Source organism: Danio aesculapii, chromosome 23, assembly GCF_903798145.1.
Source record: "Danio aesculapii chromosome 23, fDanAes4.1, whole genome shotgun sequence".
Lineage (NCBI taxonomy): Eukaryota > Metazoa > Chordata > Actinopteri > Cypriniformes > Danionidae > Danio > Danio aesculapii.
Genome location: NC_079457.1, coordinates 44,430,220 through 44,443,781, shown reverse-complemented (window position 1 = coordinate 44,443,781; position 13,562 = coordinate 44,430,220). Strand labels below are relative to the sequence as shown.

Below are 13,562 nucleotides of genomic sequence, written 5' to 3'. Positions count from 1 at the left end.
ATTTCCATTATTAATCTTTAAATGTGTGACTATACTTGCGTGCTGATGGCTCTTTTCGTCTCTGACCCAGGTACCTGTTTCGAATTATCACAACCCAGAGCTGGATGTGGTGGCATTCGATGAGCAGGGCAGGAAGTTTGATAACTTCAGCTCTTTGAGTATGATCTGGGAGTCCTCTAAAGTTTCCCTGGCGAGCATTGAACCCACCATGCCCATGCAGCTACACGTAGACGAGGACATCAACAAACAGAAAAAACTTCATGGTATCTTTATAACGCATGCTTGTGATACTTGTGTCATACAAATGAAGGGAGTAACAATGCACACATTCATGTTGAAATTATTTGGGGGAAAATTAGAAAAGAAAAAGACCCTAAAGTGTGTGAAATAATGTTCTCAGTGAGCACAATTTAGCAGCACTAATGGCAGCATAAACAAGTACACTCTCTTTGAAAATTAGTATGTTTTATTAAACCTATATATTCATTAAATAAGAGTGTGTTCGCCTAACATTTTTATGAATAGAAATTCGATTTAAATTCAAATGAGGTGTTGAAAGAAATATCACAACATTACAACTAAATTTAACATACTTATGCTTTTCATGATTTTGGTTTCACTTTATTAACATTTTATTTAAAATTTTCCCCTAAAAATGCATTGGAGTGTACTAATTTTAGCATGGTGATCTTAATAATAATATTAAATATTTACAATTATTTAGCTTTTCTGGACACTCGAAGCGATTTACAAATTTTTTGGGTTTCCTGATCTACCACCAGTGTGTGCAGCATTCACCGGGATGACACGACGGCAGCCATATTGTGCCAGACTGCACACCAGCTGATTGGTTGTTACTAAATCGGATATAGATGCGGTCGGAAGTTAACGAGAATTATTTATATTATTTATTAAATTACTCAATAAATTGTATTTTATTAACGTCTACCCCGATCCCAAGCCTAAACCAAACTGTCACAGTACTGTAAAAAGATTAATTATTGTTATACAGTGTCATAAAAAAATGCTGCTATATTAATGTGCATATTGCACTTTCGGCCGGCCGTGTATCCGATCTAGACTTGTGACGATACTGTGATGTTAGGACGCACACAGATTGTAGGTTGCAACCTAGCTTTCCCATGTGATCTCCCATCCAGCTACTGACTGGGTACAGCCCTGCTTAGCTTCTGTGGGTGACCTTGTGAGAGTTGCAGAGAGCTATCATTTTAAGTTCTGTTGTAATTTTAAGTTATTTTGTTTGATCATTTCCAGATTTAGCTACTGACTAATATGTTATATAACCCAAGAATGTTATTGTATAGTATCCTACAGAAAGTTTTCATTAAAAAAAAGAGAGACCTGTAGGGTGGTGTACTTGCGCTGGGCGCTGTATGTTTTGAAGATGACAAAAATCTTATTACATTTCCAGCATTCAGCAAATACAAAATCATTATTATATATAAAAAAATTCTAATTAAAACTTGCATTTAGAGCTGAAATTAATAGTATCAACAATAAAAATGCAGGAAAGCCCTAAAATGACTTGAAATTAATGCATTTAAAAGGTACTTTGCCCATATGCTGGTTCACTCATTTCTATGTATTGTCATATGTATCTATGTATTGTCATTAGGGATGCAACAATACAGTTAGCCCACGGTTCAATACATACCACGTTTTTTTAACACTGTTTTTGGTTCGGTTCTCATGGCTTGACACATGTTTTTTATTTATTTATTTATTTAAATTCTGTAGGCAATTGGAGCAGTAAGAGGTTAAGGAGAAAAAAATTAAAATGATTTATTGCAATACTCATTTTGTTTTACTTAAAAGCCAAGAAAAGTACACTAGTTACTAATGTATTGTATAAAAAAAAAGTTATCACTGAAATCTCACAGCTGCTGGTAGCCCATTTACAAACTTGGGAACCCATAAATTCCTACATTTTGAAAATAAACACATACAAGTTAATAAAGATAAATTGGCCATTTCAAATTAACATATTTGTACTTTAGTAAACATAAATAAACCATCTTAATTATCTTGGTGCTGAAAACAATGCGAGACTGTAGTCTGTAACTCGGATCGAGTGCTTTTATAAGATGACAAAAGCCCACATCTTCAATCACCGAAAACGGCTGCAAATCTTTAGCAATAAACACCAACGCAGCCTTGGTTATTTTTATGTGTCTCGGAACCAGTTGGGTATATTTGCTGGAAAATTCAGCGAGGGATTGTTGCTATTTGGAGGACTTTATTACCTTCTCTGCTGTCCTGCATTCAGACAGTAATATTGCTGGGTGATGGCGCTGCAGATGTGCAGTCATGGTTATACGTGTAAAACAATGCTTGCACACTTATTTTTGTTCACCGTTTTTCTTTTATTGGCATTGTATACTTACCTCACACCGCAGATTTGAAAGACGCCGGCGCTTCCTCGTACTGTTGCCTCACTTCGCCGGCGCTTCCTTGTACTGTTGCCTCACTTCACCGCCGCTCGCCATGTTAAAGTGTGGAATGATGGTTAAGCGCCCCCTAACTTTAGAGCATAGTGATCGGATATTTACTCGCGGGGAGGAGTTTCCTTATCTCAGCTCATAGACTTACAGGCACACAGTCAATTCGGAGAGATATAAAACGCACAAATTATTTAAACGCAAAACCGAGAAAAGCGCAATTCACAAGCACGTATTGAACCGTGGATGTCATACCGAACAGTTCAATATTATATTGAGAATCGTGGCATCCCTAATTATCATATATATAGTCATTGTGCTGTATGCGTGTAACAGATGTGGTGTTTTCTACAGGTCATCAGACTGTTCTTGTCCATCATGAATCAGGAGTTGCGGGCATCACTGTGACTGCAGTGGGCTATCAGACGTCCCATCTGGAGGCAGCAGTGGTTCTGAGTGGAGTAAGTGTCTCGCTCGTCTCTAATAGCCTGTTTCCACTGAGTGGTTCGGTTCCGTTTGAAATAACGAACTCCTTTAGCTGATAATAATAACATGCGTGTGATTATTGAAGTGCTTCTGACATCAGATCCTTTGAGAAACAGACAAACGCGAGACTGATGTGCTAAAAAACAAAGGAGAAAATGATTGTTTCAGCAACCTAAAACATGAACAAACTTCCATGTTTAACTATTATCATCACCTTTTGGACTATTATGAACCCGGAATGACTCTCTAACAGAGGTTACATGTGCTGGTGAAGATTAAAGACACAGATGAGAGGTTTGCTCTGACTGTGGGCTATATTGCGTGTTGTTTTTGAATCTAAATAAGGACTAAATGTATGCTGTGTGTAGTTGTTCTGTAATTGGTAACATTTCAGAGACTGTAAGGGTTTGTATGCGTTTATATATGTTCCATTTATTTAATTAATATAATTGCAGACGTTACAGTAGGCTATTTCACCATTCGATCTGCTGTTCTAATCAAATCCTGTTCATAGAAAGGTTAGTAATAAACATTTATACACACGTATTTATGTGTGTAAAGCAACTGTTTTGTGAGAAGTGCGTATCATATGATATGCGAACGACCCATACGACTTTACTTTTACATTTCCTCATGCGAGAATAATGTGAACTGAAATTTTCTGTCGTACCCCCATCGTTGGTTCCCTTTTAGCAGTGGAAATGCAAGCCTGATAAACGTGACCCGTACCGTACTGTACCAGTCAGTGGAAACGGGCCATAAATCATCCTGCACCTCTCTACATCTTGTGGTGTGGATCCAAATGCTCTATAAACCTGCTGACTTGAGTCAAATTTAGAGATTAACCAAAATGACGGTGCTAAATTAAAAAAAAAAGTGTATGTGTGTGTGTATATATATATATATATATATATATATATATATATATATATATATATATATATATATATATATATATATATATATATACATATATATATATACATATATATATATATATATATATATATACATATATATATATATATATATATATATATACATATATATATATATATATATATATATATATATATATATATATATATATATATATATATATATATATATGTATGTATATATATATATATATATATATATATATATATATATATATATATATATGTATGTATATATATATATATATATATATATATATATATATATATATGTATGTATGTGTATATATATATGTATGTATGTGTATATATATATGTATGTATGTGTATATATATATGTATGTATGTGTATATATATATATATATATATATATGTATGTGTGTATATATATATATATGTATGTGTATATATATATATATATGTATGTGTATATATATATATATGTATGTGTATATATATATATATATATATATATATATATATGTATGTGTATATATATATATGTATGTGTATATATATGTATGTATGTATGTATGTATGTATGTATGCTTGTAGATTGTTTATTAGATGTTATGCAGATGCTCTCACCTGCCGATTCATCCTGACCAATCTAAAATTAAATTAAATTTTAAAAAACAATTAACTTCTGGCAATATGTATTGCAGATTAACAAAATATCCAATGCTAGATTTTTCCGATCATGCAGCCCTAGTCAGCGCACTATTTGACTGTTTTTCCAGTGAGCATGTGTGGTTTGTGGATAGATACGCATGGGTTCATAAACTGAATATCCACAGAGCGAAATATTGAGCTCAGCTTTGGTCAACCTTTACATGGCGCAATGAATTTAAAGTGCAGCACTTTCATATAGTGCAGCATTCAGTGTGAAATCTGCAATGACTCGTGCAGACTGCAGCTGGAGGAAGAGTCAAACTAGCAAGCAGAACTTTGCTGGGCAGTATGGCACAGCATTACTTTTTTCAACTCATATTTCCGTCTGTTTTCTCTTTTGGACAATTTCAGTCAATAATTTTCGATATCCGAAAATTCGGTGCGATCCCTTCCATCGAATTAAGGTTTATTGTATTACTATTACAAAACTGCAAAATTCACTCTCCACCTTGTTTGAGTTCCTATAACTAACTATATATTGTGAGGTAGACTAGTTTGTTTAGCTAGTATACAGTGCAGTGGGATGTGAGCAAACCATGTGGGGTTTACACTGTTCAATGTAACTGGACTACGACTTGATCATCAAGAGGATGCTGATTTACCATTTTTGGCAAACTTGTGAGAAGTTTCGTTTCCTCAGTAGGAAATGACTGACTCTGTAACCACACATATCATCCTACAACATCGCTATAGTTACTGTTGCCAACAACAATGCCAACCAACAGAGGAAGCTGAAATGCACTAGCTTTGTTCTAACACTTAATTTGCACCCCAAATGATACGCCATGCACTTTTACACTATGCACTTCTACACAGGGTTGGGCGATATGGCAAAAAATTATCACGATCATTTTTTTTTTATATCAGTCGAAATCAATAATTATCACGGTAAATGTCAAATCTTTATATCTATCAGCTTTAAAGGATTTTCAACATGCCAATCTCTTTGTGCAGCTGATTTTACACATTTTTGTGAAATCTTTTAGCTGTCTGACAATATAAATAAAAAAATTATAAACAAATGAACAATCTTGATCATTTTTCAGCATTTACAGTTTAAAATTCCAACAATCAAAGACATTACCCTACAAGATATTGTATACATCAGAAAATATATATAAAATAGGTTTGGAACAAGTAAAAGGGGATTTAATGGTGACAGAATGTTCAGTTTTTGATGAACTCTCCTTTTAATAGTGAGTATGGTGAATTTAGGGTGAAATATCCTTAAATATATTTCTTTAGGGATGCTAACGATTACTTGAAGGTCTATTGATTGTCAATAAACCATTAATCGATAGACCTTATTGATGACTGATTAAGCATGGACATTTAAATGTTAAGTTGTGCTTTGCGCTGTGACACCCGTCCACGCATTACATAATCATGTGTGTGCAGGTTACTTTACCTTATGGAGTCACTCTCTTGACATATTGCAGGATGCATAAAACCGTTATGCGCAGATGTCGGTTTTAACCAATTTTATCTGACAGACTGGCACAAAGAGGACCATGCAGACTCAAAAATTGCACATCGCAGCGAGACACGCAGGGAGCCTCTCCATTCATACAGTGACTTTCTGAGTTCTCTTATCCTTCCGACCGAGTTTATTCTTCCGAGGTAATATAAGAATTCTATCAATGCTACGTATAGTTTATAAAGACTGTCCTGCTCATTCAAACCGATTGATTAAACTAATTAAATTCAAACCGTAAAACCAGTTTAATGGAAGTTTTGAAGCGCTTGACCTCAGATGTTATTCGTTTTTCTTGTTTATGTTGTAAATAACTGACCAACAAAACATACACTAGAATTAAGTTACACATTATACAGAACAAAATTTGTTGCAAAAAATTTTCAAAGAACTGTGGGTGGATAATGTTTCACTCCGTGGAAAATAAGGATTTAATTAATGATCCATGTTGTTGTAAACGTCTGTCATAAATTTGCTGCATTTTTAATATGTCATTATTTTAAAGATTATGTCTTGAGCATTTGATTTCTTCTCGGTGATGATGTCCTTTAAATATATAAAGGCTGTTTTTTTTACCGTCGATGAGGGACAATAGTGGTATAACAGAAGAAAATATCTTAATATTAAAAAGGAAACAAAAGCTTGACAACAAAAGATCCTATCAATGTCGTAATGAATGCCCTTAAATAATGCAGCCTGTAGTTTACAGCAAGCATCAAGCGTTCATTGAGATTGTGCAACACAATCTCACGGCAATTCGTAACTTTTTGATTTAGTGGCTAATACGTACGAATTCGTACGATCTAATTCGTACAATTTAGTACGATTTCTTCATCCCCCAATGACGGTTGGGTTTAGGGGCGGGGTTAGGTGCCACGGCTCCTTTTTAAAATCGTACAATTTCGTACTACTGAACTACTGAACTAAATTAACCACTAAACTGACAAAATGTAAAATACTTACGTTTTCTCGTAAGATCAGGCTGGATTGTGTTGTCTCGTCTGTCTTATCTTTCGTATGTCTTTTCGTTTTTTTTTCTCGTAAGGCACGGCTTTTGAAAATGATGTCATGAGACTCTGCTGGGTAGTTGGTAGCTGGGTAGTTGCGCTGGTTTACCAACACTTGTTTGGGTCTGTCATTTTTTTTAGCAACTTTATAAGAGTGCCATTGTTTTAAATGAAACAGGTTTGCGGTGTTGCCTGTTTTTGAGTCGTCATACGAGGCCAGTTTGCAGTGCACATTGCTGTTTTGTGTCGGATTGTAAAAAAAAAGTAGCTCCATACTGAAGTTTTCTTGTCAACAATGTCTGTGACCTTTTTTTACTTTATTTTTTCTTACTCCTCCAAGTACAACTAACACGTATGTATGGCTGTAAACTTTTAGTTCGTGCGGCATTTGGAAGTGCCGGCTGCAAAACGCCTGCACAGCGTTACCCATTCATAAACAATATCGAACAATTATTAAACTGTCATAATTATTTTATCGAAAAATTAAATATCATGATAATTATCGATATCGAATTATCGCCCAACCATACTTATAGTTTAGTGTTGTCTCAATTTTTTTTTACTGACTGGAAATTCTAACCTTTTCCAAGATTGTTTAACATTTGCTAAATACATTAAATAAATCGCCAAACTGTCATGAATACAACCGCACTCACCATCAGATTAGGTGGTGTAGTAGCTTACATTGTTTATTTTTGATTATGCAAGCAAAATTCTCCAAAGTACATTATTGCACAACAGTCAAAATCTGAAAAGTTAAGGTTATTACTATTACTTTAATAGTTACTCAAAACTTTAATCAACTAATAACTAATTACTTGCATAAAGGGTTCAGCACTCAACACTTCTGTTTATCAGTTGAATATGTTCAGTAATTTGTGTATTTAAAGTGCACTTATTCTTTGTGTGAATGCACTACTTACACTCTTTATACTATAAAAAGCATACAGTAGTGCATATCCAGCCATTGACATGGGACGTCGGCATTAATGCTCCTCATTTACACTCTACTCGTGCATAATCATTATTACACAGCTCATTGTTCTCCAGTTGAATACAGAGCTCTGATCGAGGTGTTTTTGTTTGTCAGTTTGATCCTTTGAGCGCCGTGTCTGCCACGCTTGACCTTCTGTTAGTGGAGGATGTGAGGGTCACTCCTGACACCGTCACCATATACAACCATCCCGATGTGGCGGTAAGATCTCACGCACACACATACCTTTGTTTCACTGTCTAGGTGAGAACATTACATAGACTTTCATTGTTATACATCAGGTTAATGATACTTTCTATGACCTACCTCTGTGCTTAAACCAATCCTCACAGAAACAAGTGTACATCATTAGATAGCAAAATAAACATGTTCTTGATTATTTATAAGCCTTTTTAATTACTGAGGACAAGTGTTATGTCCTCACTAGTGGCTCATTTTGATGTCTCACTATACAGTATAAGTGAGACCAACTGATCCCTCAAATGTATAGCTAAACCACTACACACACACTCAACAGAGACAGGCTGAAGGGGCTGGTCTGACATGTGCTGCTGCTGTTTTCTTGTCTGCAGGCGGCTCTGACTCTCCAGCAGGGCTCTGGTTATTTCTATGTCAATGCAAGCATTGGAGGAATCGCAGACGTCACATTTCAAGACTCCCAGGGAATTGCTCAGGTAACTTTTTAAAATGGCAGTTCCTGGTTCAGTAGAGAAAAAAAGGTCCGCCAATAGGATCTGTGACCAGGGGCGTAGCAACCAGAGGGTGAACCCGTTTTTTTAGTCTTTTAATAGGCTTGTGTGTTCATACTCATTAGAATGCAGAGACACCAATGGTTTATGTATACAGAAAAAAACAACAACAGAACAAGGAGAAAATGGTGATATTAGAGAGAAAAATTAGTTGAGCACATGCTTGTTGAACATTCATTTTCTTTTCGGCTTAGTCCCTTTATTATTCCGGGGTCGCCACAGCGGAATGAACCGCCAACTTATCCAGCATATGTTTTACACAGCGGATGCCCTTCCAGCCGCAACCCATCTCTGGGAGCCATCCATACACAATCACTCACACTCATACACTACGGACAATTTAGCCTACCCAATTCACCTGTACTGCATGTCTTTGGACTGTGGGGGAAACCGGAGCACCCGGAGGAAACACACACAAACGCAGGGAGAACATACAAAAATCGACCCAGCCGAGGCTTGAACCAGCGACCTTCTTGCTGTGAGGCAACAGCACTACCTACTGCGCCACTGCGTTGCCAACTGCTTGTTGAACACACACTTTATTTCAGTTCTCAAGCCTGGAGTGTCACATGCTCTGGTATTAGTAGATGCGCAATATTTTTCAACCTCTACACATTAGACATGTTCTGCGATTAGTGGATGTGTTAGTGTACTATACATACTGTAGAAAATACAGTAAACGTCTAATGATTTGTTTCTTTCACAGGCTGTGAGTTTTGTTTGCTTCGTTTAATGTCTTTATATTGTCACTCAGGTGGTCCCACTTCAGGCGGGGGTCTTGCAGGTGATGGTACATGACCTTTGCCTGACCTTTCCTTCACCTGCTAAGGCTACGGTTCATATCTCTGACATTCTGGAGGTTTATGTGCGTGTGGTTGACAAGGTTGGTGACGTAGTTCATGTTTTGTTTATTTTATGTGTATATATAGTAGGGCTGCTCGATTATTGGAGAAATCGTAATCACGATTATTTTGGTAATACTTGTAATCACGATTATTCAAAACGATTATCAGTTATATTATATTATTATCAGCAATATATACATGTTATGATCAGCAAAATTATTAGCCCTCCTGTGAATTATTTATTAATTATTATTATTTTATATATATATATATATATATATATATATATATATATATATATATATATATATATATATATATATATATATATATATATAAATATAAATATATAAATATTTCCCAAATGATGTTTAACAGAGCAAAGAATTTTTCACAGTATTTCCTATAATATATTTTCTTCTGGAGAAACGCTTATTTGTTTTATTTTGGCTAGAATAAAAGCAGGTTTAAATACTTTGAAACCTATTTTAAGGTCAATATTATTAGCGCCCTTAAGCAATTTATTTTTTTGATTGTCTGCAGGAGAAACTACTGTTATACAATGACTTGTCTAATTACGCCAATTAAGCCTTTGAATCACACTTTAAGCTGAATACTAATATCTTGAAAAATATCTAGTCAAATATTATGTACTGTCATCATAGCAACGATAAAAGAAATCAGTTATTAAAAATGAGTTATTAAAACTATTATGTTCAGAAATGGGTTTAAAAAAATCTTCTTTCCATTAAACAGAAATTGGACGGAAAGGGTCGCTAATAATTCAGGAGGGCTAATAATTCTGACTTCACCTGCATATATACAGTTATTTTCCTCCCTGTAAATAAGGAAAAGAAAATAAATACAATAGAATAAAACCATGAAACAAACTGTGCTTTAAGCATCTTCAGTGTAAGAAAAAAAACTCTAATTAAAGCTACAAAAGTCCTTCAGTCGAGAGCAGTGAGTGATTTTCTTTTGTTGTTTGATTAATGATAAAAACAGTCGGCAGCAGGAATATGGCGCGCTGTCACTTTAACAGCAGTGGCATTCTGATTTATGGTTTCGGATTCAAATGTCTTTTGATTCTCAACTCCTTTGTTTATTACACAAATGAGGGTTAATATGAATAATCACTAAACACTGTGGTTTGACACCTATTTGACTATTAAAGCGCTCACATTAAGATGACTTTAGATGTGTGTGCACTGCTCGTCTCTGAGGCTGAGCGCGCACACACACATCAGCATGCGGTCTCATTCGCGCTTTAAAACATGAATGATTCAAATGTACAGCAGTGAATGATGCACATCCCATGTTGCAAACGTTACATGACAGTACATGCTTTTAGTCATGTTCACGTGAAACTGAGCTTTGCAGAGCAACAAATGTGTACAACTGGAAAGGGGGGGGGGGGTATATAATGCAATAATAGTTTTATCTCGATTAATGTTTTTTCATAATCGTTAGAAGCCGAAATCGAAACCGAATTTTCGATTAATTGCACAGCCCTAATATATAGTTGAAGGCCAAATTATTAGCCCTCCTGGCAAATTGTCATTCTTTTTCAAATGTTTCACAGGTGATATTTAGCGGAGTAAGGATATTGTTTTTTACAGTATTTCATATTAGATTTTTCATCTGGAGAGAGGCTTATTTCATATAGTTTGGCTGGAATAAAAGAAATAAAATGTAAAAACTGCTAACCTATTCAATTTTGAGTGGCTACAGGCAAACCGCTGTTGTCCAATGACTTGCCAAAATATCTGAGTAGGAATAAGTAATTCACAGGATAGCTAATAATTTGGTCTTCTACACATCAAAATATTTTAATAATGTATAAATAAAGCAATTAGTTTCATAGTTATTTCTTTATTACGATCATTATCTTTTTAGGTGGAGATTGGAAAGTCAGTCAAAGCGTATGTCCGTGTGTTGGATGGCAACAAGAAGCCTTTCCTCTCCAAATATTTCTCCGTCATGAACCTGAAGCTGAGGGCAGCGTCCTCCATTATATCTCTGCAGTGAGTGACCGACTCTAGATAGCCTGATCATGATGATCTGCTGTTTGTGAGAGCTAAAAATCGTTCTTGTTGTTGATCAGAACCCTGCCTGATTCTTCAGAAGAGGATACGGCCACGTTTCTGGTCAAAGGCCTGGTGATCGGACAAACCAGTGTGTCCGCTGTCGTCATAGACAAAAACGGCAGAAAAATCACCTCTGCACCACAGCAAATTGAGGTGAGTCTCTTTCCTGGCACAGCTTTGTTTATAGTGTTTATCTTCTTTGCAGTATGACTTAATTCTGTATGAAATGGATTCTTCACCATGTGGAATATTGGATATTGACAGCTGGCAAACAGCTAAAGAAAGCAGGAGATGATTAGTTGATAAAAAAATGAGCACGATATATTGAATAATCTCAGATGCTAGATTGCATGCTTAGGCCTTAAACACAACGAGTTTTTTGCGATGAGAGGCACCATTTTGGAATGGTTTTCTAATGGCCGTGAGTGTTTTGTGCACTGCTTGTGTGCATCTGCTGCGCCTTGCGTTTTTGCAGTTGCACTCTGCCCATCTGCAGTTGAAAAAAGTCAGATCTGAGCAGAAGCAATCTACTTCAGTTGTCTTTTTTCATTGACCAGTCAAATGAAAGCAGATGCGGGGTTTCTGTTGAAGTGACAGCAGTGTTTATGTTGTCAAGACGACTATGGAGACTTTTAAATGGGTGGTCCAGAGTGTATTGTTAAGGCTTGGTTGTGTTTATAAGATGCAAAGTAATGTGTGCTCATGCTTTATTTGTAGAAAATCAGGTTATTTTTTTCATATATCTTACTTTGATTATATACAGCTACTCTGCTAACATGAAAACGACTGTCATATTTCCTAGTTCCTCCGAAAGCCCGCCCTCAAGAGGCTCTGATTGGTCAGCTAACATAATGTGCTGTGATTCGCGGATCGGCTCACATCACCAGGAAAAGCATCATGGCCCTACAAGCACACGCCTTTGTGCTGTGTAAACACTGTCAGTCAGAGTAGCTGTTAGCCATATCAGTCTGAGCCCGACTAAGACAGAAAATGACACAGAGCACACAGCTGAACCTCACGCCTGCCCTCTAAAATAAAATCTGACAAGTATCTTTCACATATATTCGGAATAGGAATAAGTAATATGAAACGTTCACATATCTTTTGTGAGTTGTAGAACTCAGGGAAAGCGGCCGCGTAGAGAGACAGTTTGGCGGATAAATATGAATTTGTAGCTAAATTGTTAACAGTGCCAAACAGCATTTCCCATTGTTTACATCCTCGTTTACATCCTTGCTACAACATACCGTTAACGCTAGAAACTACGCATGTAATAGATCAATTTTAACAAATAAAAATACAGGTTGTGGCTCAAAATCCCCAGCTTCCTCTATTACAGTTGGAGGAGTTTTCAGCTGAATCCAGCAGCCAAATGCTAGAGCTATATATATATTTTATAATTTTCTGGAGCATAATTAAAATTAAACTTGAAGCACTTCTCTCTGTGCCGTGTTCTTTAGAAACACAAATACAGAAACAGAACAAGCTCTGTAAATAGCAGCGTTTGGATGTCATTTTAGCTTTCTCTGCTACATTACAGCATTACAGCGCCTCTGGCCACGCCCCTTTGCTGCATGGGTTGTCTGCGCGTGGTGAATGCACATAACCTGAAGGGTTTATGATCTCACTAACCCGGATGTATTTTTTTGTAGTCCCCAAACTTCGTTCGCTGTAGGCTTTGCTAAGCTAACTCTGTAAAGTGCCTCCCTTTGCATTGAATTTTGAGCGTCTTGCACTCAGAGATTGTTGTTTATGTTCACACAGCTACACTACGTATCAACTAAAGTTTAAAATAGGATATCATAGTGGACCACCCTTTTAAAGATTTAAAGAGACTAGTTATCACTGCT

At 36.0% G+C, this 13,562-nt stretch overlaps 1 protein-coding gene across 1 annotated transcript in view; it reads left to right on the top strand.

Annotated features, from left to right (window-relative positions):
• nup210 (nucleoporin 210) overlaps positions 1-13,562 on the top strand; it is an 80,772-nt gene that overhangs the window by 24,449 nt on the left and 42,761 nt on the right. Inside the window, exons 17-23 of the mRNA XM_056448804.1 lie at positions 71-263; positions 2,814-2,920; positions 8,128-8,232; positions 8,604-8,705; positions 9,535-9,663; positions 11,522-11,649; positions 11,730-11,865. Coding sequence (XP_056304779.1) covers positions 71-263; positions 2,814-2,920; positions 8,128-8,232; positions 8,604-8,705; positions 9,535-9,663; positions 11,522-11,649; positions 11,730-11,865 — 900 coding nt within the window. The remainder of the gene's footprint in view (positions 1-70; positions 264-2,813; positions 2,921-8,127; positions 8,233-8,603; positions 8,706-9,534; positions 9,664-11,521; positions 11,650-11,729; positions 11,866-13,562) is intronic.